The sequence below is a fragment of the Nilaparvata lugens genome, chromosome 1 (assembly GCF_014356525.2).
Source record: "Nilaparvata lugens isolate BPH chromosome 1, ASM1435652v1, whole genome shotgun sequence".
Lineage (NCBI taxonomy): Eukaryota > Metazoa > Arthropoda > Insecta > Hemiptera > Delphacidae > Nilaparvata > Nilaparvata lugens.
Window position 1 is genome coordinate 43,173,048 of NC_052504.1, and position 25,675 is coordinate 43,198,722.

The 25,675-nt window shown below is 35.4% G+C and overlaps 1 protein-coding gene across 1 annotated transcript in view; it reads right to left on the reverse strand.

The window, feature by feature from the left end:
* The window catches only part of LOC111046461 (cytosolic carboxypeptidase-like protein 5), a 55,412-nt gene that overhangs the window by 18,642 nt on the left and 11,095 nt on the right, over positions 1 to 25,675 (reverse strand). The window contains exons 4-11 of the mRNA XM_039427824.1: positions 25,213 to 25,361; positions 20,562 to 20,724; positions 19,364 to 19,551; positions 17,840 to 18,099; positions 5,923 to 6,191; positions 4,862 to 4,877; positions 4,163 to 4,350; positions 1,217 to 1,355 (exon numbers count right to left, since the gene is read on the reverse strand). Coding sequence (XP_039283758.1) covers positions 1,217 to 1,355; positions 4,163 to 4,350; positions 4,862 to 4,877; positions 5,923 to 6,191; positions 17,840 to 18,099; positions 19,364 to 19,551; positions 20,562 to 20,724; positions 25,213 to 25,361 — 1,372 coding nt within the window. The remainder of the gene's footprint in view (positions 1 to 1,216; positions 1,356 to 4,162; positions 4,351 to 4,861; positions 4,878 to 5,922; positions 6,192 to 17,839; positions 18,100 to 19,363; positions 19,552 to 20,561; positions 20,725 to 25,212; positions 25,362 to 25,675) is intronic.

The window sequence follows — 25,675 nt, forward strand, 5'->3', positions numbered from 1 at the left end:
AGAAGAATGAGCTGTAGTACAAGGAGATCTAATCATTATGCCAAAAGTTATAAGTGTTTAAAGTTTTGATCCTTGATGTATCCTTATGTGTAACCCCCCCCCCATAAGGAAATACTGAAATTAAATGTATCTAAAAGGTGATTCTCATAGAACATAACCCTCCTAAGATGATTTCAGTAGAAATATTTATTTTTTGTTAGGAAAGCCTTGAAAAGGTATTATAATGGAAATTTTGTATTTTTGCTGTAGTTAGAACAAATTCGAAAATTCCCGAACAGGAATCCTGTTCAAAATTAATTGTTCTTTCAAGATATGTGTGGTTTTCTATCATTACTAGAAAAATATCCAAGTTGTATGAGGTGGAAATGGTAGGTTTGCATAATTTTGAAACCCCCTTGAAAAATACCCATTCGTAGCTCCGGAACCAAAAATGGTTTGCATAATTTCGCATAATGGTTCGCAGAGTCATGCGCGACCACTCAAATTATTGGATAATTTATTATTTTTAATTTTATAAAGAACGATTTTTTTCCAAAAATTTGGAGTTTTTGAGATTGGATGGAAAAATTAAAAAAAGTGTGTATTTTGGGTGTTTTGGGGGTGAAGCCGCCCTCTGGCGTGTCAGCAAATTTCAGATTCTAATTCAGCGCCCCAAAATACATATAGAACCGTCGAGAAAAATTCTTTTGGGGCTGTTTCCTGAAAAACGACCATTTGACTGGATTATTAGTTTATATACAATAAATGCTCGCTACTTTCATTTCACATGCTTATTAACATAATAAAATTATGTTTGATACTTTTTTAAATTTTGAAATGTTTATTCCAATTACTTCAACTGATAATGAATTAAAAATGCTACAGCCTATTTTATATAGTACAGATTTCTGACCGACGTTTGTATTTCTTCTAGCAATATACAACTCCCTATCTCTATATCTAGTGTTGTGCGAATGTTCTAAATTGCGTGTTAAATGAGGGGTTCTTTTGATGAAGATGAGAACCGCTTAAAACTTTATAATCTCTAAACAGCAGTTCGGTTAGGTAGAGTCTAATGATTGATTAAATACATATTTGTATGTTGGAATAACCAGCTTGGATGCTTAACCAGCAAAAAACTCAAAGAGAGATAATTTACAATTCTTAGTAAAAACAAAATGAATTAAAAGTTAGTCATTACAAACAACAATAATTTGTTAAAGATGAAACTACTTACCTTATATACATGTTTCGTTCAGTGAAGTTGCAAGAGTCAAAATGGAAATTCTGATTGTTGATAGACATAAGTTTCGGAAGTAACATACAATCAACATTGTCGTGAGTATTCCCAAAGTGATTTCCATACATGAATATTCCTGCAAATTATCAAAATGTGTTTTAAATAGAACTATATTAATCTAAATATTGAACAAAATCACAGTTCATTTCAACCTGACATCGCAAATTCCTTGAATTATATAATAATCTACAGTACTTAGCTTTATTTCCTCCTCAGTGAATAACTGTTTGGCTCATAAATGCATAGTTTTTATCCCATATAGGGGAAAAATAATATTCCATGACAAAAGATTATTGAGTATTAGAAAGTCTTTAATATCAAAATTACTACTTGATTAGAAAAGTTTTTTACAATATATTTGTTTTTGAAGTTACAGGAATTATTTACATGTCTATCTTCAATAAAGTAAACTTGATTCATGCCTAATTCTATAGGTAAAGAGGATAGTACTCTATCAAGGTTGAGTTTTGAGTATGACTCTCATCAAGATATAGGCCCGCCGCAAAGTAGACCCACGCTAATCCACGCCACTCCAACCCACGCCGTGGGATCAAAAAAAAAAAAATGTTAACCATCCCACGACGTGGGTTGGAGTGGCGTGGATTAGCGTAGGTCTACTTTGCGGCGGGCCTTAATGAACTCTTGATGAGCTCACTCTTTCGAATGAAAACCATGATCTTCTATAAATAATTTTTCACATACATTTTTGTTATCCTGAACAGCAAAAATTTTTCCCATTTCATTCATTTTATTAGTATTACTTTCCTTGCCCTATTACCATAGGTAAGGAAAGTATTGCTTTCCAAAAAAAATTAAGGTACCCCAATTTCTAAATTTCTATACATTTCAAGGTCCCCTGAGTCCAAAAAAATGGTTTTTGGGTATTGGTCTGTATGTATGTGTGTGTGTGTGTGTGTGTGTGTGTGTGTGTGTGTGTGTGTGTGTGAGAGAGAGAGAGAGTGTGTGTATGAGTGTATGTGCGTCTGTGTACACGATATCTCATCTTCCAATTAACGGAATGACTTGAAATTTGGAACTTAAGGTCCTTACAAAAAAGGATCCTACACGAACAATTTCGATCAAATGCAATTCAAGATGGCGGCTAAAATGGCGAAAATGTTGTCAAAAACATTTTCACCTAAAATTGAAAATGAGCTCGAAATTCGAGAAAATGTGATTATCCAATTGCAAACTGTTGGCAACTGTTGATTCTATGATTCGGGTCGATGTCAAACGAGGCAAACGACAGAAGAGTCCTGCGACAGTCGAGACCAGCGACGGTAGAGACTGGCGACATTCGACGCCAGCGACGGTAGAGGACTCCTGAAAAAGTGGCCTCAAATGTCGCCTGCGTTAGGAGACAGTTGAGGCCACTCTAATTTTTGTACAGCCCCGACAGTCGAGACCTACGACGGCAGAGGACTCCTGAAAAAGTGGCCTCAAATGTCGCCTACGTTAGGCGACAGTTGAGTCCACTCTAATTTTCGTACACTCCCGACAGTCTAGGCCTCGAATGTCGTCGGTCTCGACTGTCACGCCCCCTCAAAAACACAGTAAAAAATATTTTTAAGGAAGAATGTTTATGTAAAGTTGCTGATTTTTCTAATCAACTTCCTAGATTATATAAAAAGGTAAATTTGTTCATTACTCTAAGCATCATACTACTGTATATAACCTTTTTCTATTCTCTGAAGCTTATTAATTTTGTAACTTTTAAATTCTTTATAACTTTAAATTCGTGTAACTTTGAAAGTTCAGCATGTAAAATAAAGATACCAGCATCTTTCCATCCTCCAATTGAGTTTCGTTAACAAAGGTGGTCAAATCATATACATTCCAGTACTTGGATGATGGTCCCTAAACATATTTTCAAGTAATGGGAATCCATTACTACTGCATTATGCCTCCTTCATTGACAAATCTAAATATTTATCTATCTTCTATCCATCTATAAGACGAGATGGTGTCTGTCTTTCTGTCTGTTTGTATGTGAGCTCATCACGCTTGAAATACTTGACTGATTAAGCTGTAATTCTTCACAAAGATGATCGTTCTGAAAATCCTTCAAGGATAAGCACTATCTACCGTCAAAGTTCATATGCTTTTTTTATGAAGGAAGTTTCCATTATTTAGTTTTCAACAAATCAGAAGTTATAATCATTATGAAATGTATTTTGTCTGGAATCGCAGTAGGATGTGTCCTCAACTGTCGCCTGCTGCAAGCGAGTCACTAATTTTTGTACAGGCCCGACAGTCGAGACCAGCGACATTCGAGGCCAGCGACGGTAGAGGACTCCTGATAAAGTGACCTCAAATGTCGCCTGCGTTAGGCGACAGTTGAGACCACTCTAATTTTTGTACAGCCCCGACAGTCGAGACCTACGACGGGAGAGGACTCCTGAAAAAGTGGCCTCAAATGTCGCCTGCGTTAGGCGACAGTTGAGGCCACTCTAATTTTCGTACACTCCCGACAGTCGAGGCCTACGACCGTAGAGGACTGTAAAACAGTCCTCTACGGTCGTAGGCCTCGAATGTCGTCGGTCTCGACTGTCGCGCCCCCCTATGATTCACTATGAAGAGATAGTAGACCTCTTGTGTCTCCAGCGTTATTGCCCTGTCACCAGCTGGCTCAAATCTTTGAATAGTAGACTTGAGATGCGCGGGAGCACTAGCGTCAGGTGATCAATTTTCATAACGGCAAGGAAAGTTGTGTGAGTGCGCCACTCCAGATTTTTTTCTTATGCACTCTGTCCATTGAGCTCATACTCTGCACACGAACTAATCGTTCAAGCAAGGAGTATGTTTATTAATAAATGGCATAGGCACATATTCATACGATTATTGTACATTTTTACTAAGAAATAATTGAAAATTATTTCTAACCTTTTTTAGATGCATGCCCATGAAAGTCTACGTATAAAAATAATCCAGAATCAGCAGGTTTGGTGTAGAAGGCTTGTGTGTTGAGTATGCGACACTCACTTGGCAGAACAGGGTCATTTTCTTTTTCAAAGCCATCATCCAAAATCAGCCTATGCCGCTCCACTTCTGGACTAGAGAAGAAACTTGATCTGTACAAAAGATAATGAACTAAGTCAATCTGTAAATACAATATTATCCATTACATTAATGAAAATGTTGTTTCTATATCCATGTCCCCATAGGTTATTTTTCAAAGGTTAAAAGGTTTGTTTCTATATCCATGTCCCCATAGGTTATTTTACTCTCGATCATTCAATAAACATTTGGTCCCGGCTGAAGTATGACAGTCGTTATGCCCATTGACGGCTAAAATAATATATTATATTTAGGCGAGGTGAAACTTCCGTCAGGAACTCCCCACCAATAAAAGCCATACGAATATTATTATTATTAAGCATTTGGCCTGATTTATGAGAAATTCTAGTTTCTGCAGAACAGAAACCAACTTCAAGTTGCCCAATAACTAATTTAGTCATGACGAACTATGTAATTAATGGTAAGCCACCGTCTACCTAATATTAGAAAGTTCGTTGAAAAATATATTTTCTATGAAACCGGAGACCCTAAACTGCTGGTCAACATCGATCGCTCGTGACTAACCTTAGTTGAATGACCGCTTAGACAAACACCCGAAAATTCTATTACGTTTTTTCAAGTTTTTCTAAAAATTGAAAATATTCTATTTCAACTAGTTGAGCCCACAATAAAAAATGCTATTTGCTTTATTTGCCGCCGCTTTATTATTACTATTACAGTATTATTTTATACTCTGTGTAGCAATCATTTCCAAGCAGTTCTATCAGAAAACCGTAAGATAACGTACAATTCATTTGAGTTTTTATATAAAGCCTATTCAACTTATTTAACGTGTTTCTTGAAATAAAAATAGAACATTGAAGTGTGCAACTTTTGTTTTGGTACAAACGCCATGCGATTTAGTCTAGTTAAACATCTACTATGACTCATTAGTTTTGCAACAATATTTCAATGCATGCATGAGCATTGTCTTTTGATACATAATACTTACTAGCTTACTCCTCAGCTCTACAGGTCGCTACAACCCTTGGCCTCCCTCGCAAAGCCTCTCCATCTCTCCCGATCCTCTGCCTGCCTTTTCCAGTTGAAACTCGAAGCATTCTCAAATCCTACTCTACATCATCTGTCCATCTATTCCTTGGCCTTCCATTTCTTCTTCTATTGAATTTTATTTCTCTCCATATGCATTTGCCAATCCTTTCATCATCCATTCTCAGCAAGTGCCCCATCCACCTAATCCTGCCAGCTTTAATAAATCTGACGATGTCCTCACTCCCCAGGAAGCGCTCGATTTCGCTATTTTTTCTCCTTCTACAAATTCCATTTTCGTAAACAGGGCCCACTATCCTCCTAATAACCTTTCTTTCAAAGATTCGAAGCCTTTCTATGTCCCCAGCAGTGAGTACCCAAGTCTCAGAGCCATAACATACTACAGGCCTAAGACCTAATACAATTTCATTTTTGTAGCTCTGGCCAATAGTCGAGACTTGAATAATTTTAAACTAGCATAGAACGACCTGTTACCGCCATGCGATTTAGTCTAGTTAAACATCTAATATGACTCATTTTGCAAAAATATTTCAATGCATGTCTTTTGATACATAATATAAATATGAAACTATTACCTCTGTCCAGAGGAGCTGTCTTCCAACTCGTTGATATTGCTGGATATCTCGAGGAAGTCGCTGTTGTTGGAGAGGTCATCGGACAATGGCGGCGAGGTGGGCGAAGGGGGAAGGAGGCAGTCGGCGGAGGGGGCTGCATCCCCTCTCTTTCTAAACTCAGACCAGAAACGCGATCGGAGATTTGTACCATTTTTCCTTCACCAAATCGCTGATCGAATTCGGCCTCATCAGGTGTCACTGCTCTATGGTGGTAGAATCTGATCAAAGATCTGTAATTTCCAAAAATAATCAACGTAATATTAATTATAGATAATAATTATTCTACAAATAAATCAAGTGGTATTATAAGAAGTTCCAACTTATTAGAAAAATATAACTAATAATTTAAATTAAAATCATCATCGAACACTTCATGAATAGTAGGAAAGTTTCAATTCCTTTTCAAGTTTAGCCTATTGTATCTTTTTTATAATGATACAATCATTATCATAATGAGTTAGAATAAGCAATGAGAATTGTCGATTAGGAAAGGAAGAAACTTTTGATATTTAGCTATGCAAAGAGTAGTTTTTTCAGAATTCACTCATCAGTGTAGTTACAAATTAACAAGACTATCTGAAGTTCTCAAGGAATAATACAGTTTTCCATTGTAATTGGATTTTTACTTTTAAATTTGAATAGGAGCCGATTTTGTCAAAACTCTGCTTTACATTTCCTTCAGTAATAGCTGACCATGGATGTTAGAAAAGTAGAATGCGATCGAATAACCACAAATTACTTACTTGTAAAATCCCAGATAGCTTCGATGAGTATTTGCACTCTTTACACATATTCGCGAAAGTGCATTATATATAGTTCTATAGTATACACAAATATATAGTTGACTAGTACAATAATTTAGATCCATCATTCAATAGGAGCCATTTCAGTTTATTCATCAATTGATTACTTCCATTCCATCTCTCCTTAAACTGTACTTATCAATAATGTGATTGTACACGATTGCATGAATAAACAACCGAGAAATCTTCAATCAACTGTACAATGATCTGTTCAGAACAAATATGTTTTCATATTAGAATAGGCTAGTTATACAGAGTGCGGCATCATAATTTTTTTTAAATGCTTACTATTCAGTTATTTGATGACAGCGGAGTGCAAGTAGTCACATTCGAGAGGCGTGGTTTTAATACAGTTAATATTTTAATACTTGTACAGTTCAGTCACCATTATGCGATAGAACAGCGAAGAGCTTGCGATCGCCGTTGAAGCCTACTTTTTGAGTGACTGTTCAGTGGTTGCAGCACAGGGCGCCTTTTGGAATCTGTTTAATTTAGCCCCTTTGGTCCGTGTTCCAGACCGGAAATCAATTGTTTCGTGAGTAGCTACGTTTAGTAAAATAACGATGTAGGAAGAAGATTCCATACATCGAATGGCCTTCATTTGAACTCTTTAGGCAAAAAGTTTGTCTCTCAAAAGATTTTAGAATTGGTGCATCAGCTAGCCAACACAACGGAACTAGTTCTTGACCCAATCCCCTTGAAACACAATAACGTCAATCATTTTTTAGGGCAAAATCTGATGAAATAAGATCAAGTAGAAGTGATAGTGATTGTATGAATCCAAACAACAAGGGTTATCCTAGCTTAGAAACAAACAAAAGCAAAACAACAAATTTGAAGAAAATAAAAATGTTTTTAATAAATATTTGTTCTCTAAGATCCAAACTAAATCAACTAGAGCTAATCTTATCAGATAATTCTACTGATGTTGTGTGTATCAATGAGCATTGGCTTAGTAATGATGAAATTAAACTTTATGTTCCAAGTGGTTTCACCCTAGCTGCCTCGTACTGCAGGTCTCCCCCACTCACACATGGTGGCTCATCCATATTAGTCAAAAACTCAATCAAATATAGTTCTATGAATGTTAGTAACTTTTGCGTAGAGAAGGTTTTCGAAATATCAGCCATAAAACTCGTCCACAATAAAGGTATAATAATAAGTGTATACAGAACACCGGACTCCAATATTCAGGACTTTCTCAGCAAGCTAGAAGAAGTTTTAAATTATATCACTGAGAAATCCTACTCTTTCATTGCAATTGCTGGAGACTTTAATCTTAACATTCTTGAATTACATAGACCTGAAATCCAACAATTTTTAAATGTCATGAGATCCTTTAATCTGTATAACGTGCACTCCCTACCAACAAGAGGAAAAGCAAGCTTGGACAATATATATACATGTGTTAAGTCCGAACGTATTGAGTGTAAACTGTATGATCAGGATCTGATATCAGACCATGCAGGTATATTTGCTGATCTCTCCGTAGATATTGTCAGAAATTTTAAAAATAATAACAATGAGACAGAAATCCATAAAAGACGTCTCATTACAACTAATAGGCTTAATAACTACAAAAAATGTCTCTCTAGTTATAACTGGTCATACATATGCAATGTCTGTGATACAAATTCTGTGATGTCTATGTTTATTATGTTTTAAAGTCCTATTTTGATATACACTGTCCTGTAATTAATTATAAGCCAAAGTCTAAATCTAGTCAGAAAAACTGGTACACGCCTGAATTAAAGCTCATGAGGGAGCACCTAATGATGCTGTATAATGTTTGGAAGATAACTAATACTGAAAATGCCAAAGTTATATTTAATAATTACAAAAAACAATATTGTATAGCTATTGATAGAGCGAAAATTATGGCAAATGATGATGTTATCTGTAAATCCTCTAATAGGAGTAGAGCAGCATGGAAAATTGTAAAGAAGGAATTAGGAAATGACTCAGCTCCTCAAAAAATTAATATTTCACCAGACATACTCAATGACTTCTTTGTTAATGTGCCAAATACTGCATCCAAAGATCTAAACCAATCTTCGGTGACCTATGCTGAACTATTGCATAATTTTAAGTTTGCTGAGGGTATTAATAGCAGCACTCTTGAATTCTCATTTAAAGTGGTCAAACCTGAAACTGTGATATCCATTGTGAATAATTTAAGCTCCTCAAAAAGTGAAGACTGTTTTGGTCTATCGAAGTTTATTTTAAAAAATATAATTGAATCAATTTTGACACCATTAACTCTGATGATAAATATAGTCTTACTCACTGGTCAATTCCCCGATTGTTTGAAACTATCATTGCTCAGCCCAATCTTCAAGAAAGGTGATCGAGAATTACCAGAAAATTACAGGCCAATAGCAATTGTACCTATCATAAGCAAAATAATTGAGGCCTGTATTTTCTATCAAATGTACGAATACTTCTCAATCAACAAATTGCTGAATGTAAACCAATTTGGTTTCAGACCTGACTGTTCAACTGCAATGGCCGTTGAAAAACTAGTCAACTTCATCCTGGATGAGTTTGAAAAGAGAATGGTTGTAGGGGGGAAAAATGCTAGACTTGAGTAAGGCTTTCGACATTATACCACATAATATTCTCTGTAGGAAGCTTGAATACTATGGGGTCAGAAACAAAGAGCTTAAATTGATCGAAGACTACCTTAGCAATAGATATCAAATTGTTAAACTTAATGATGAAGGATCTGAAGCAAAGAAAGTATTGGCTGGAGTGCCGCAAGGTTCAGTCCTTGGACCTTTTCTGTTTTTGGTCTTTGTTAATGATTTTAATGATAATGTACCTTGTTTTTCTGTGCTATATGCTGATGACACCACCATTCTTAGTGCCAACAAGAGTGTAGACAATGTGGTGGACAGTTTAGATGCATCAATTGCAAGTTGTAAAGAGTGGTATAGTGCGAATTGCATGGTTCTCAATGAGGGAAAGACAGAAAATATAATTTTCACACTTAGAAATAACTTAAGCGATATCCACCAAACATGTATGAAACCTGTCAAACTATTAGGCATTGTATTGGATAGTAAATTAAGCTGGTGTAGTCACATTGAGCACTTATGCAAAAAGCTATCAAGAGTCATTTTTCTCTTAAGAAAACTAAAATCCTGCGTTAGTTGTGATACTTTGATTCTTACTTATTATGGTTTGTTCCACTCGCAACTAAACTATGGTCTTAAGTTATACCCATTGTTATTGTATAGTAGCTGATACAGCACTTAGAATAGTATATAAGCTCTAGTAATTAAGATTCTTTGTCTCATTTCTGTATTTTGGGCAGTTACTATGCCGGTTTGTTTCTTGAATAAATCTTTTTAAAAAGGATGTCACGTGTTCCGTTTACTTAACTGGCGCCCGAACAAACGGGACCGCAGACGTTTCGGTAAAGTTCAATTAACTTTTTTTTTCGCGACCAACTGTCTCGAATCCAAAACGCGAGTGTAACTCCTCATCTGCGGCCTACCCTCATCACTCTGGAACCAAGTGCACAGCCTTCCATCCTGGCAGAGAGAAACAACACCTGGCGGCCCCTAACCAACAGAGAACCAAGCGACACGGATTCATCCACGGACGAGGACCAGGACGATCCAAGTACGCTCTCCAAACCAGTTGTGAGTACCAAACAAAAGAACTTCATCAAACCCTCAAAACTGCATCCAGTCTTATCTTCAACTTCAGAGATTTCAAAAATGGCAACAATCACTAAACCTATTCCACATGAACTCTTGAGATACATACCTCATTACGATGGTACTTCTCACAAGTTACATCAATTCATATCTACTTGCGAAGACCTTTCTATCGGCTACTGTGCTGATAACATTCAAGAAAAAGAAGCTAATCACTGGATTCTTTTCAAAGCTGCTATGTGCAAACTTGAAGGACCAGCCGAAGCAGTAGCATTCAACAACAGTTGTTCTTCAATAAAAGACTTGATAAAATCACTAAAACAAAATTTTGCTGATAACAGATCTGTACCTGAACTCATTGCTGAGTTGACTGTGATGAAATCCTATCAAAGGGAACATCCTATTGAATTTTTGAACAGACTTAATGAAAAACGTACAAATGTAATTACTAAGTATAAGCTAGATGGTGTTACAGGTTTACTATTAGAAAATTTGATTTGTCAACTGAATGCTACACTTGTAAATACTTTTGTTCATGGAGTTCACCCAACATTAGGGTCACATTTGCAAGTACTACAAGTACAAGACCTAGATGATGCTAGGAATAAGTTAATAAACGATTGTAGTATTGTATTACAACAACTACGCTACAAAACCACTATTGAAACAATGAACAGGGTAGATAGTAGGAAACATTCCAACAACACAACAACATTTAGAAATCCTAATTACGAACAAAACTTTCAAAAACAATGGTCACACGACAATTCTTTCGAACAAACACACAGACCCTTCCAAAGTAGACAACAATTTTCACCACACAATGTTCAACAAACTAACTTCCCCCAAAACTTTCAACAAAATTTTTCAAATCAAAGCTTCCAAAAACAAAACTATCGTCCAAACTTTCAACAACAACGTTTTCCACAACAAAGCTTTCAGCAGCAAAACAGTAATTTCAAACCTAACACTCAAGTAAGTTCGTCAAACACAGTGTCTATGCGCACTCAAAGAACAGACCCTGTACAAAAATTGAAAACTTACAGATCACCATATGAAGTAAACTACTTAGAGGAAGAACCAGAAGATAACTACAATCAGAGCCCGATTGAGGCTATGCAATGTCAAATAAACACTTTGACTGAATCACTCAACAAACTCACGAACCATTTTTTAGAGTCAGGCCCCCAGTTTTCGGAGGACCCCCCAAGCGACTCGACTTGAACATCTTAAACAAATCTCTTCCTTACTTTCTCGATCAAAAGAAAAGAAAATGGCTAGTAGACACAGGATCTGCTAAAAACTATATGCATCCATCATTGGTCTCTCCTGAGATCACTCGATACAAGGAAGACTTTATTGTAAAAACTCCTAATGGAGAAAGTAAAGGAAACGAATATATTTTTTTCAACACTGAAAATGTATTTTCCCAACCCCATAGAATAAAGATGTATATATTTGATTTCTCCACTAAGTATGACATACTTCTTGGAAATGAAACATTACGTGCGTTTAAGATGAATGTAAACTTTGCTAATGATAAACTTGAATATAAGGATGGAATGAAAGAATTGTTGTTTTTGCTAGATAATAAGAGTGTTACATTACAACCAGGCTACAACGTGATCTCAATCCCGGTTAAGTCAGCCCCAAATGTAACAACAGGATTAATTAAAGAAGTGAATACAGATGTATATACTGTTGAAGAAGGTATTGTAGAAATCACTGATAATAAATGTAAATGTGTTGTTTTTTCAAATGAGCTTCTGACTATCTATCCGGAGCCCATGGATGTAGAAGATGTAGAAGAAATTATAGAGCCAAAACAATTCACGACCAATTGTCCTGAAAACTTGGCAGATATAATTCAAGATATACCATCTCTATTACGAACAAGTCACATGAACGAGGAAGAAAAACTTAAAATAATTAGCCTAGTTCAGCAGTTCCCTGAAATAATAAAACGAGAAAATGATCCCTTGAGTAGTACAAATTTGCTAAAACATACAATCAATACGAAAGACGATCTTCCCGTCTACACAAAAAACTACAGATACCCACAGATTTATAGGGAAGATATTGAATTTGAAATCGACAAACTACTAAAAAACAAAATTATCCAACACTCCAATTCGCCATACAACAGCCCTATTTGGGTGGTTCCCAAAAAACCTGATGCATCAGGCAAGCGGAAAATCCGTATGGTTCTAGATTACCGTAAATTGAATGATAAAACTATTGATGATAAATTCCCCCTACCCAACATTGAAGATCTGTTTGGCAAAATAGGCAGGGCTACATACTTTTCAGCCATTGATCTGGCCTCCGGTTTTCATCAAATCCAAATGGACCCGCAATCCGTACCTAAGACAGCTTTCTCAACAGAGCACGGACATTACGAGTTTTTACGTATGCCGTTTGGGTTAAAGAATGCACCCCCTACGTTTCAGAGGGCCATGAACATAATTTTTTCAAGAATGACCAATGTACTAGTCTACATGGATGATATAATAATTTTCTCTGATAGCCTTGAGGAACATTTAAAGCATTTGAAATCGGCATTTACGAAACTAAAAGAACACAATTTGAAAATTCAACTTGATAAAACTGAGTTTTTCAAGCGTGAGTTGTTGTATTTAGGGCACATCATTTCGGAAAAAGGTGTGATGCCTAACCCCTCTAAAGTTGAAGCCATAAAAAACTTTCCAATCCCTAAGACCGCCAAAGAAATCAAACAATTTCTTGGACTGACCGGTTACTATCGCAAAATGATTAGAAACTATGCTAAAATAGCTAAACCACTCACTGCTGCTTTGAGAAAAGATGTAAAGATCAATCCCAATAGCAAGGACTACAGGGAGGCTTTTGAAAATTTGAAACTAATGTTACAAAACAGCCCCATCCTACAATTACCTGACTTCTCGAAACAGTTTCTTGTCACCACAGACGCGAGCAACTTTGCCATCGGAGGTGTATTGTCCCAAAAGTTTGATGGTAATGACCTCCCAATAGCCTATGCATCACGAACACTTAATAAGAGTGAGGTTAACTTATCGACTATAGAAAAAGAGCTACTTGCTATTGTATGGGTATGCAAACATTTCAGACCATATCTATACGGACGAAAATTTTTGATTCAAACAGACCACAAACCTTTACAATGGCTTAGAAACATAAAAGAACCTAATTCAAAACTACTCAGATGGAAGTTACTTTTAGATGAATTTGACTTTGAGATTAATTACGTGCAGGGAAAAACCAATCACGTGGCAGATGCACTGTCCCGCATACCCTCGCAGCCCATCAATTTAATGGACAACGATGATAATGACTTTTTAGGCTTCGGCAACGAAGACCTACCCTTTCATGGCTTTGACGACATAAACGTAGACGATTTGATTCAGTTGAATAGTAACGATGACCCACCACCGATAGATGATCCTAATGGTTATCTTGATGACATCGCGAATGCTTTAACTCGATTCAATAACCAAGATGATGCTAATGCTAATACTTCTGAGCCCCATGATATGGAAAATAATGATTGTGGTACTGGTAGCTCTGTTTTCGATATGAATGACTATATTCTTCTTCGTGAAGACAATGCCGATCATACCGATACTCATCAACCAACTAAAGAAATTGACGACAATGCTTTACCAATTCATAATGACACTGACAGCCTTGTGACAATTCATTCAGCAGACAGTTCAAATGAACAAATTCAGATAGTAGACGACGATAAAATATTGAACGTTGAACATAATCAGATACTTATTGAACGCGGAAACAAAACACCTACCCTTCAGAAAATTTTTGATAAGAACAGACTCCTTCTCTGTTTTCAAGACCCCTTAGATTTCGAACACATAAACAAATTTTGTTTAGAATACCTGAAACCGAATACCACGTATGGTGTATATTGTTCAAAAGATGGTTTATTGAGTAATCAGTACGAATCAATGTTTAACAACTTTGCTAAAGTCATTAAGGAAAGTTTCAACTCAGTTAAGATTAAGCGGTATAAAAAAGTTAATCTTGACATTACTGATCCCGACGAACAAAAAGAAGTAGTTTCCAATTATCATACTGGAAAAACCTATCATAGAGGAATTTCAGAGAGTTACTCACACATTCGACGACGGTACTATTGGCCTTCAATGATGCGTGATATTACTAACTTCATAAACAAATGCCCAATATGTTTAAAGACTAAATACGAACGTCGTCCCATTCGTGCAGAATACAAAGTATCCCCTACTCCTACAAAGCCCTTTGAAAAACTGCAACTTGATGCCTTTCAGTATGACAAACGTAAATTTTTATCAATCATCGACTGTTTCTCCAAACGACTCGTAGTCTACCCCCTCACGAGTCTTAATCAAATCGAGGTAAAAGACCATCTCTTCGACTATTTTTCTCTCTATCCAACCCCCAAGATCATACAGATGGACAACGGCAGAGAATTTGACAACGCTGGTTTACGTGATTTTCTAAAACTTTACGAAGTCGAACCTTATTATGTTACCCCTGGTCATCCAGACTCGCAAGGGTTAATTGAAAGAACTCACTCCACTCTAATTGAACTTTTAAATTCTATCCAACTTCAAAATAGAAATAATACCACTGAAGCCAACATGAAAACGGCCGTGATTGCGTTCAATAACACACTCAATTCCACCTTAAAAATGACACCAATGGAAATAACATTCGGCATCTCTGAGAATTCTTTTCTGAATGACACTACAGAACAACTTATCACTGAAGAGCGTACAAAAGAGTATCATGATAGGTTACAGCTTATACATAGATTGGTAAAAGATAAGGTAGAGATGGAAAAACAAACTAGGACAGAATTATTGAATAAGAATAGGGAAACAGACGTCGAAATCCCCGAAGCCCCGTTTATTAAAACAACCTTCAATAAAAAGAACAAGCCAAAATTCTTCCAAGTACAATATGATAAACAACAAAATGTTGCTACAAATTCCAGAGCAATTCAAAAACGACCATTCAAAATCCATCCTAATAGGATGAAACGACCACGGAAAATAGTTAAAAAGAAAAATAATAAATTTGTTTCAGAACAAGATGATCCTCATTCTCCTGCTGCTGGTCCCAGCAATGTCGTATAAAGTAACGGACTTGACCAAATCATCTGGCATTACACCAGTTCGAGTACAGAACTCCTTCATTATAAATGGCACATACACATACATGCACAACATAAACATTACACGACTACATGTTGAACTAACACATATTGAAGACTCTGTAAACCTTTTAAGAGCTAAGGATAGTGATAAGAATCGTTGTAATATTTTACGTTTGTATTTAGATGATATTAAGTTAAAATTTGATCATATTCATATAAATAATCTTAGAATTAAGAGAGGTCTCATAAACGGACTTGGTTCCGCAATAAGCTGGATTACAGGAAATATGGACTCTGACGACAAAGCGAAATATGACAAAATTTTAGAGAAAGTGCAAGCAAATGAATATCATTTAGAGCATAATGTCGAAAATCAATTGTCAATCAATAGAAACTTGATACACAAATTTAACAATGGGATTGATGTCATTCATGCCAACAATGTCAAGCTGAAAAATTATTTTAATTCAATCACCACTCAATTCACTTCAATAGAGCTAACTCAACAACATTCTTTCTTATTCAACACATTGACTCTCATAAAAAATAAAATAGACGATATTATGGTGAGCTTAGAATTTTGTCGACTAAACATAATCCATTCAAGTATTCTGTCTAGAAACGAATTGTCTTTATTAATTCATTCGGCTAAATTGTCTCTCATTTCTGATGAACCCGAAATTTTGTGGCAGCTAGGGTCTGCACATTGTCATGTGAAAGATGATTTCATTACTTATTTTATACAATTGCCTTTGTATTCTCATGCCTATGAGACATTTTTTCTCCTATCTTACCCAGTCGTAAAAGGAAATGAGTTGCGAACAATTGTTGAACATCCGTCCTTCATAATTCGAAAAGATAACTCATTGTTTACAGGAGATTGTTTACTAATAAGAAATAATTATTATTGTAAGAATATGTCTAGAATAGTTAATAAGTGTATAAGTCAACTTTTAGACGATAAGGACCTTCATGATTGTAAATCTTTGGTTATAAGTGAGGCTCAACCTTTTATAAGATACATTCAAGTCATAAATAAATATTTAATGTTCAATATTACTACTTGCACTATAAGTAAACAAAATCAAAACATTACAATTTATCCAAGGAAGACTCAATTACTGAACCTTGAAGAATCAGAAAAGCTGTTTAATTTTTTAGAACCATACGTTTATTGGGAAAGCATTGTATCCTTACCCTCAGAACAACCTGCGAGAACACTATATACAAATCTATCTTTCGACTTGATCCATAAAGCTAATCTAAATATAGAACCACTAGAAATTATAGAGGATTTTACAGCTGAAAGCAATTACCTACTTCATTATATTCTTATCCCAATTGGAATTTTTGTGCTGTTGATAATAATTGCAGTTATTTATTACAAATGTAAAATCTCATTGAAATTTTGTAATCGAAATATTCCTGATAAGAAACAAATAGCTTGTAACTTATGTTTCAACATGCATACATGTTAATTATGTTTCTTGCATACTTAATGTTTATGACTATTTGACAGCTTATTGAATAATATGCTCATTTTAATTAATTCTTTTTGACTCGACTGTAATATAAGTCTTAATTAGATTAGTGACTACGACCTATTGTACGCTAGTATAAGATAAACTTGTACTGTACTTAATGGCGAATAAAAATCTTGAATCTTGAATCTTGATGAAATGAAGTATAACGGCCCATTAGATCATGTGGAAACATCAAGACAGTGAGAGCTTCAATTTTGCAATCTCCAAGTCGTTCATCAGACTTTCTGATCGTTCTGTGAGGAGTATTCTTCAAGAAGGCCTTCAATTTCCATCCGTATAAGATGGATATATTTTACAAACTGGCTGTTTCGAAGGAAGGCTGTTTAGAGGCGATTTGCAATCGTCGGTTCGATCTCCTGATTTGCCCCCGTGCAATTTTTTCTGTGTTTTTTTGGAATCCCATGTCTATATGAACCGTTCCCGAAGACCCTTTAATATAAAGGTGGAAATTGCCAGAATTACGCCTGCAATGCTTGAAAGTGTGATATCAAATACTATAAATAGGTACTCTAAGTGTATCCAGAGTGGGGAACGTCACTTCCATTATATCCATTATAAACTCTTCAAACTACATGAGACAAAACTTTAAATAGATACTTACATTTTGAAAATAGAATAAAACTTTTCTGACTCTTAAAATGCGTTTTATAAAAAGGAAGTTTTGATAACGCACTCTATTCTGTATTTAGATATGAATGTGATATTAGTTACCTGGCTGCATAGACAGCGGGATGGAGCGTGGGTGAGGGATTGTTGTAGACGCGGTTGAGGTTGACGCCCCTGGTGTCGGTGCGGTAGTGACCCCGGGCCACGCCGTCCGGGTTTAGCATCGGAATCAGTTTGAAGACGTAGGTGCGACGCAACGCAATGCCGATCGCACAGTCCTTGTTCAGCAGCGTGTGCAGGACGCCGTTCACAACAAAGCTGCTCGGCGTCTCTCCCGGATGGACACGGGCGCTCAGGAAAACCACCTGCATTATCAGTGGACAAGCAACCATTTCACCTATAACTGATCTCAATTTGTTCGGATATTCTCAATTCAGATGAATCTTTTTCTAAAGTTTATGCATTTACATAAGTAACTGAGTTGTAAGACACAATTCATTATGAATAAAATTTATTTTTTCTCCAGCTACTATCTAGAGTGCTTACTTTACTCCCTGGAACATGATACTAAAGTGTCACTTTTTCGCTCTCGGGACGAAAAAAGAGAAAAACTCCCTAGAGCGTAAAAGGAACTCCATTTAAATAACATGGGAAGCATCTCTATTTTAATAACTTACATTTGAAATATGTTAGAAGGTCTAAGCTCAGATGAGGAAGGATAGTAGAGGTGTCTGTCATTGAGACAACTGAATTCAATACCACAACCAAAAATTTGATCAACTCATGAAATATATGTTTGTATGATATTACATACTTAATATTAGTAGACTAATTAAAAAAATTATACATATTTTTAAATATTTTATTGTATTCAAAATACCAGCCAACAAATATTTTTCATATGTAATTCAAATCTGAAACGCGTGATCTGGAGTCAGCCATTTTTGATAGCCGGACAGCTGATAATTGTTACAACTTTTGATAGCGCAATCGGCAGTGCCAATCAGACGACCGGTTTTTTGGTTTTAGATTTCAGGTTATGTGGTTAGAAAACATTGTCACCAATAACGTGAGTAATTGAAATGATTTGATTTGCAGTTTCTATAAAAAAATGTAGATGGAGAAAAATGTTGTGTACATCACGAGTAAAAAATACTTTTTCTCCCTCAGGAAAATTGTTCCTCTCGGCTTCGCCTCAGGCTTCAAACTTTTTCCCACATGGAGAAAAAAATTTACTTTTCACTCTAGATATACAAATAACTAATAAGATTAGGAATGAAGAGATATTTTTCTGATTGATCACAGTAGAGATCTTTGTTCTAACAATATCATTAATAGGAAGTCGGCAAATATCTTTATTAATGAAATATGAGTAATTTGAATTCTATATAATTGTACATTGGGAATTCATTTCAAATAATATTTAATTGTCTTAATGAATGAATTTCGAGAAAATAGATTATTATTGGAGTGGATAGTTAAAAAGTACTGAGCGACGAAAAAATTAACATTAATTCATATAATATACGGTAACACAACAAGGTAGTCTTGATTCAGTTAATTTCAAATTGTCAATGAAATAAACTCTGCTCCGATACTTCAGAATATAAACTTCTAAAAATTAATAACCTTTTTGTCAGGAAACTGGAACGGCCGAAGTGCATTCGCATCAGGAAATAAGTTAGGAAGTTTTGGTTCCCTAGTGTCCGATATACCATGATACGAAGATATTGTCAACAGATCGATTTTTCGGCCTTCCAAAGAGTGGCATACTGTTTCACGATGATAGTAGATATCATCTGGTTTTGGTTCTGCTTCTAAAACGTTCAAATTGGGAACAAAGTCAGACAATGACAAACTTCAAATGGAAGACTATTTTATAATCATTTCCAGTTGATATAAAATATCAAGAGATTATAAAGTAATTTTAAAAGAAATATATCAAATACAATTGCTTTGATTGAGAGAGAATAACAGGCTCAACTTAAAACTGCTCTTATCCCGAATTTTGACTACGGTAATTGTAATTTGTTCCAATAGTGTGTGTATCTATCTCTATCCAAGTCCAATTGAGGAGTAAAGAACTACGATATCTTTATGAATGGTAAATTCAAAATTAAGGGGAATATAATAACTACTTCAACAATAATTGATACATTCGTACCCTTAAAGATCAAACTACAATATTAAATACAGAGTTTGAAATGTCAGTCACATTTAAGAAGAAGCTATGAGAAATGTTTAAATTGGTGTTTAACAATAATGATTTGAATTGATTATTTAACAGATTTAAATTGGTAGAATTTGTATAGAAATTCACAATGAACATAGCTCAAGTAAGAATTAAATTATAAAAACAGATATTATCTTATAATGGTTAGCTAGAAATCACTACAATTATGATGTTAATATGTTAATGCTAAATATAATTTCAAGTTATAAGTAATTGCAAAACAATGTAGGTGAGACAAATTGATCAAATCCAATTATGATGTCAATAAACAACAAAAATAATCATGACTCAATAAACTGCAGGCCTTGAAATATAATTTATCAAGCTGAACCTGCGAGATATCTGATTTATGACGTTTCAAGGGTGTTTAATGTGTATTTGAGGTTTGCTTCGCTGACAATATCATCAGATTCGATCATCAGCTTTAAAATCACTTGCCAGTGGTTTGGAACCAACTAAAATTGAAGGTACATTCATCTCTAACAATGATCCCTTCCCACTAGACCCAAAAAAGTTGAGCTCAAGCGAGCTTCATTTTCAGCAACCAAAAATCATGATAGGATATTGAAATATTGATCGAACAGTAATACTCACTTGATGATGTTTCGGAGAGCTTCGATATTTTTAGGTCAATAGCATCCAGATTGTTTTGTAGCTCAAGATACGAATAAGGGTAAGTAAATGCAAAATAGGTAACAGCTCGAGCATTTTCCAATGTTCGAAACTTGAAACTCAGTGTGAACACATTATCATCAGTCTGAAAAAAGCAAAAAGTAAGTGAATATTATTCCAAAAATATAGTACAGAACTATCGATCTTTCCATTTGAATTGATAATAAAAACAAATTCAAAAAGTGTTCTGGGACACGTTATAAAAGCGTACAGTATTTATAATTTGATAGAATAAGAAATAATTAAATTATTAACGCAAAAGTTATTCCCATGAGCTGTAGGATGACACAAAGAAAAATGTCAATATGTCCATCAAACAATAAATCACAATATTACGTCCATACATGATACATGTTCATCAATCGTAATAATGAAGGGAAGGGTGTAACGACAATATGTATATATATTACAATAATTCTGAATGAAACTAGAACATTAGAATCATCTATCAACGTATATCTTTTGAAAAAGCATTCAGTCGGGTTTGATTGAAGTGGAGAAAATTAACTAAAAATCAAACATTTCAATCTTATAAAATTTAGCCACCTCGTTATCCGTCAGACCAGCTCTACAATGAGTTTGGTGTGATGGACGCAAGACAGCTCTACTCCCTAGAAATTATTTGCAGACTTCACAAAAACCCAGAAAGCTTTCAAAACAGAAACCACAACACAAGAAATAGAAGTCTTCTTATAACAAACTAGAAAGACAACATACCAACGACACTTCAACCACCTAGCACCAAAACTCCACAATTTACAACTTCCTGTACACATCAAGATAATAGAAAACTCAAGAAAATTTAAATGCGCCGATAAAAATTGGATCAAAACAACTGGAAGACATAATATAGAAAACATAATTTTGAATATGTGAGCTCACTTACCTAATGTATCTGAACCCCCACTCTAAATTTAATGTATTACTACTAAACCTGCTCTAGTACATGGGTTTCCCATAGTTGAGTAGGTTAATTTCCGAAAAATGCAATTTATTCATATTTGTAGTAAATTTCATATATTGTATTTTTGAATATTATGTACATTTTATCGATTATATTGTTTGTTTGTATATTAATGAAAATAAAATTTATTATTTCCATGAAGTGGCACACCCATTCCCAGATGCTGGCAAAAAAACTGAGGTACATAGTGGACTGAGTGGACATAGGTGTTACCAAATGAGAGAATTACTGCCTCTGAAAGCAAAACGAACAGTCTACTTCAGCTTGGTTGAATCTCAAATACGATATGGTATAACTGTCTATAGACATGCACCCAATTATATATTGAACCTAGTATTGTTTATTGTTTTTGAAGGGACGGATTCAAGGATCCAAAGGTTCAAAGAACCCCACACGTCAACCGAAGCTTATTGTGTTCCCAAGTAATATGTTAGTTAGGCAAACCAATACCTATGCCCTTTACAAGAACCAGGTGTTTTTCCTTTTACTAAAATTCCATTCATCACCTGGTTGCAATCCTTGTCGCAATCCAGTGTGATATGCTTGGCAGTCTCTTCAGACTGATTAGTCCTCGAGACCTAAGTGAGTTCTACTCCTGGCCATTTTGTAGGTCCTTCCGCTGAGAGAGGGGACGCCAAACTGCCTCTAGGGCGCCCGGCGCCCGGCCACCTTCGGCTCAGCCTCTTGACCCACATTTGTGCTTGGAGTTTCACACATCTCTGGTCTCTTGGGTTTTTCTTTTTGCCCCTCCAAAACTCTGCAGGGTCAAAGCCTCACCTCTCCCAAGAAGTTTTGCCTGAATGGCCGCACTTCTTTGAGCAGTGGTGAGTTTTGGCCTCTCCACCCACAAACCTACGTGAATTCCACTCCTGGCTTTTTTATAGGTCCTTTCGCTGAGAGAGGGGACGCCAAACTGCCTCTAGGGCGCCGGCGCCCGGCCAACCTCAACTCAGCCTCTTGACCCACATTTATGTCTGGAGCTTAACCCATCTCTGGTCTCTTGGGTTTATCTTTTTGCCCCTCCGAAACTACCCTGATGGGGCAAATCCCGTAGGTGTGAAGGCAAGGCAACTTCTGGTGTTGCCTTGAGGTCCATTTTAGTCGCCTCCTACGACAAGCATGGATGCTGTGGGTGAATTCTGGTTTTCAACACATTCTTGAGTACGATGATCGACTTAGCTCCCCCAACCCACAGGGGGCTTGAACCTAGTAAGTCAGCTGATCAATAGAATCAAAAGGATATTTTTCCAAGGAGTGGATACAAACACTTTAAAACTACTCTCATTCAGAAACCTGTACAATTATATAATATTTGCTGAAATACTATTTTGAAAATGCTTATCGACGTACCAATGAAAACAGATACAACACCAGAATAGTTCACTGAAATAGGAAAAGCTGTACCAGAATATTTTGTACCATGCATTCTCAATAGTCTACCGAACCATCTACAACATCTAGACAATTACAGACAAGTAATAATAGAAATAAAAAATTACTACTCCACAATTCAATAGATAAAAATATCATTCTTACATTATTACCACGAAATAAACGCATCTACAAATTTATATTTCCTAAAACATTTCCCTCTATAAATTCAAATCTTGCAAAAATATCTCTGAGTATGTACAATGCCCCAATATAAGCTAAAATTAGCTTCATGGGGCAGCCACAAAATTATAATAGGAAAATCTTAATAGATTCTTACTTCATGTAAGATAGATATAAGATGATATATGTATAATGATTACTTCAATCTGTAAAACCTATCATATAATGTAATGTGAGAAAAATTGGAAAAAAATTAGTAACAAAGATGGAAGCCTGTTGAGATTGATGCCTCCCTCAATCATATAGATTATTCATACAAAAATAAAATTATTTTGGAATGACTAATGTAATTGTTATGGCCGAAGTGACTGTATTTCTGTGGTTGGTTGAATAGTTAAAATAAACACACTACCAAAGTTCATCAATTTGTTTAGCGATGTTACATACAGAGTGTTACCAACTCCCTACCAATACTCTAAGGCATTGTTCATGGGTAGAACACATATCTAAATATCATATTTAAACTGTCCGTAAGTCTTCAGTTACTCACACAGCGGCCATTTTGCTTTTTTTTTACTTATTATTTTTTTCTAAATGATGGTTGAACATACGACATTGAGACTTTGCACAATCATTCATAACAACTAGACAAATCTACAAAAAAATTATGATAATTTTTCAAATTCATAAAACAAAATGACGGCCATTTAAAATGTTATTTCTTGAATAACTCAAAGGTGACCACTGAAAGTTTGTTGCAGTGCAAACCAAGGCATGCTGATAGTCACCTCAATAATTCAACAATCTCTATGTGCATTGCATGTTTAGTAAGCGATTTTAGGTCATCTCAAACATTAAAATAACGTTACATAGTCCTCTAAAGGTGGGTCACCAACCACTAAAGCTGACATATTTAAATTCACTAAAAAACGTTATTCTTGTAATAATTGTTTTGTAAAACCAACGGTTTCTGAGTTATTCAAGAAAACATTTTAAATGGCCGTCATTTTGTTTTATGAATTTGAAAAAGTTCAATGGATGAACAGGTAGAAGTTCTAGTGACCCTTCACTGGTCGCCTATTGTTATTGAGTTTCGACATTTTCGTGGTCTATTGTTAAGGATTCCACTCCGAGGAATAAATTGGTGGCCCAGTCTGATTACTTAAAGGCATTTTCAGCTGTAAACCAGTGGTAGCCTACATTGATTGGATAAACACACACATTACTCTTGATTATAAGTACAAATTCAGACTAGGAACGCATTATTTTTATTATTTTTTTTATAACGATTTTTTAAGAAGACTTGTGCCACGAACACACGCCGTATGCTTTCCATAAGCTGATGCTATAATATTTATTTATTTATTTATTAGATAGAGCGAACAATACAATAGTCGGAAAAGAAAAAACAGGCTATTGTCCAAAACTATACATTATATTGAATTATTTGATATTATATTCTTCCAAATAAATATCATCAGCTGATGAATAGCGAACGAGGTGTGTAACCACGAATTGTATGTAACTCAAGTTAGTCTGTATACAGCTTGTGAGCAAGTTGAGTTTCATCAAAATGAACCATTAGAAATAATTGAATAACAAGTACTTGAACACTGATCTAGATTCAATAATAAAGTGAGAATACAATTAACAGGTAGGGTGGAAAGTAATAGATGAGTCCCTACCAGCAAAAACTGCCTTCAAGAAAGCAGACCACTGAAGGGGCCACTCCGGCCACTAATAAGGGTAGTGAAGCGGATTCAGAGGACAATAGAGTGTGATAGTCGAGAGTTGCAGGATGAACCTTTTTGGAACAATAGCCCAGTGTACAGGTAGCGCGGCCCCGTCTCCTTTCTTTAACCATGAGTAACTAAAGACTTCCGGACAATTTAAATATGATATTTAGGTATGTTTTTTTACCGAGAAACAATGTCCTAGAGCTAGAGTATTGGTAGGCAGTTGGTAACACCCTGTAGATGCATTAGTGGCTTTAGTTCTTTTGAGAGAATAGAAAAAATGTCGATTTGAAATGAATGATTATTGAGAAGCACTTACGCTGAAAGTAGGTTTATCCCTAACCCTTTCCCATTGGTTGCGAGGATTGAGCGAAGTTCGAAAAACAGGCGCCATGCCTTGACTGTACATTTTACTCTGGCGATTCAAGTTCACAATATTCAGTTTAACCAAAGCGAATGGAGGTCCACCTACAATAAATCATTTCTTATCTAATTTACAGATGAAAATTTACAGCATTTGTTTAGGATTTTCTTCTGATGATTATTATTCTTAACTAGTTTACATATGTAAATTTACAGCATTTCACTTAAATTTTCATTTAATAATAATGATTGTTTTTGACTAATTGAATTGTTCATTTGTGTTTTTTGTTGTTTATATTTATAAACAATTTATTGCTTCTATTGTTGTTAGTTTTTATATAATATGACCTACTGTCAAACATTGTAAAAAATATACACTCAAAGAATAATTGATTGATTGGTGAATTATTTCCATACAT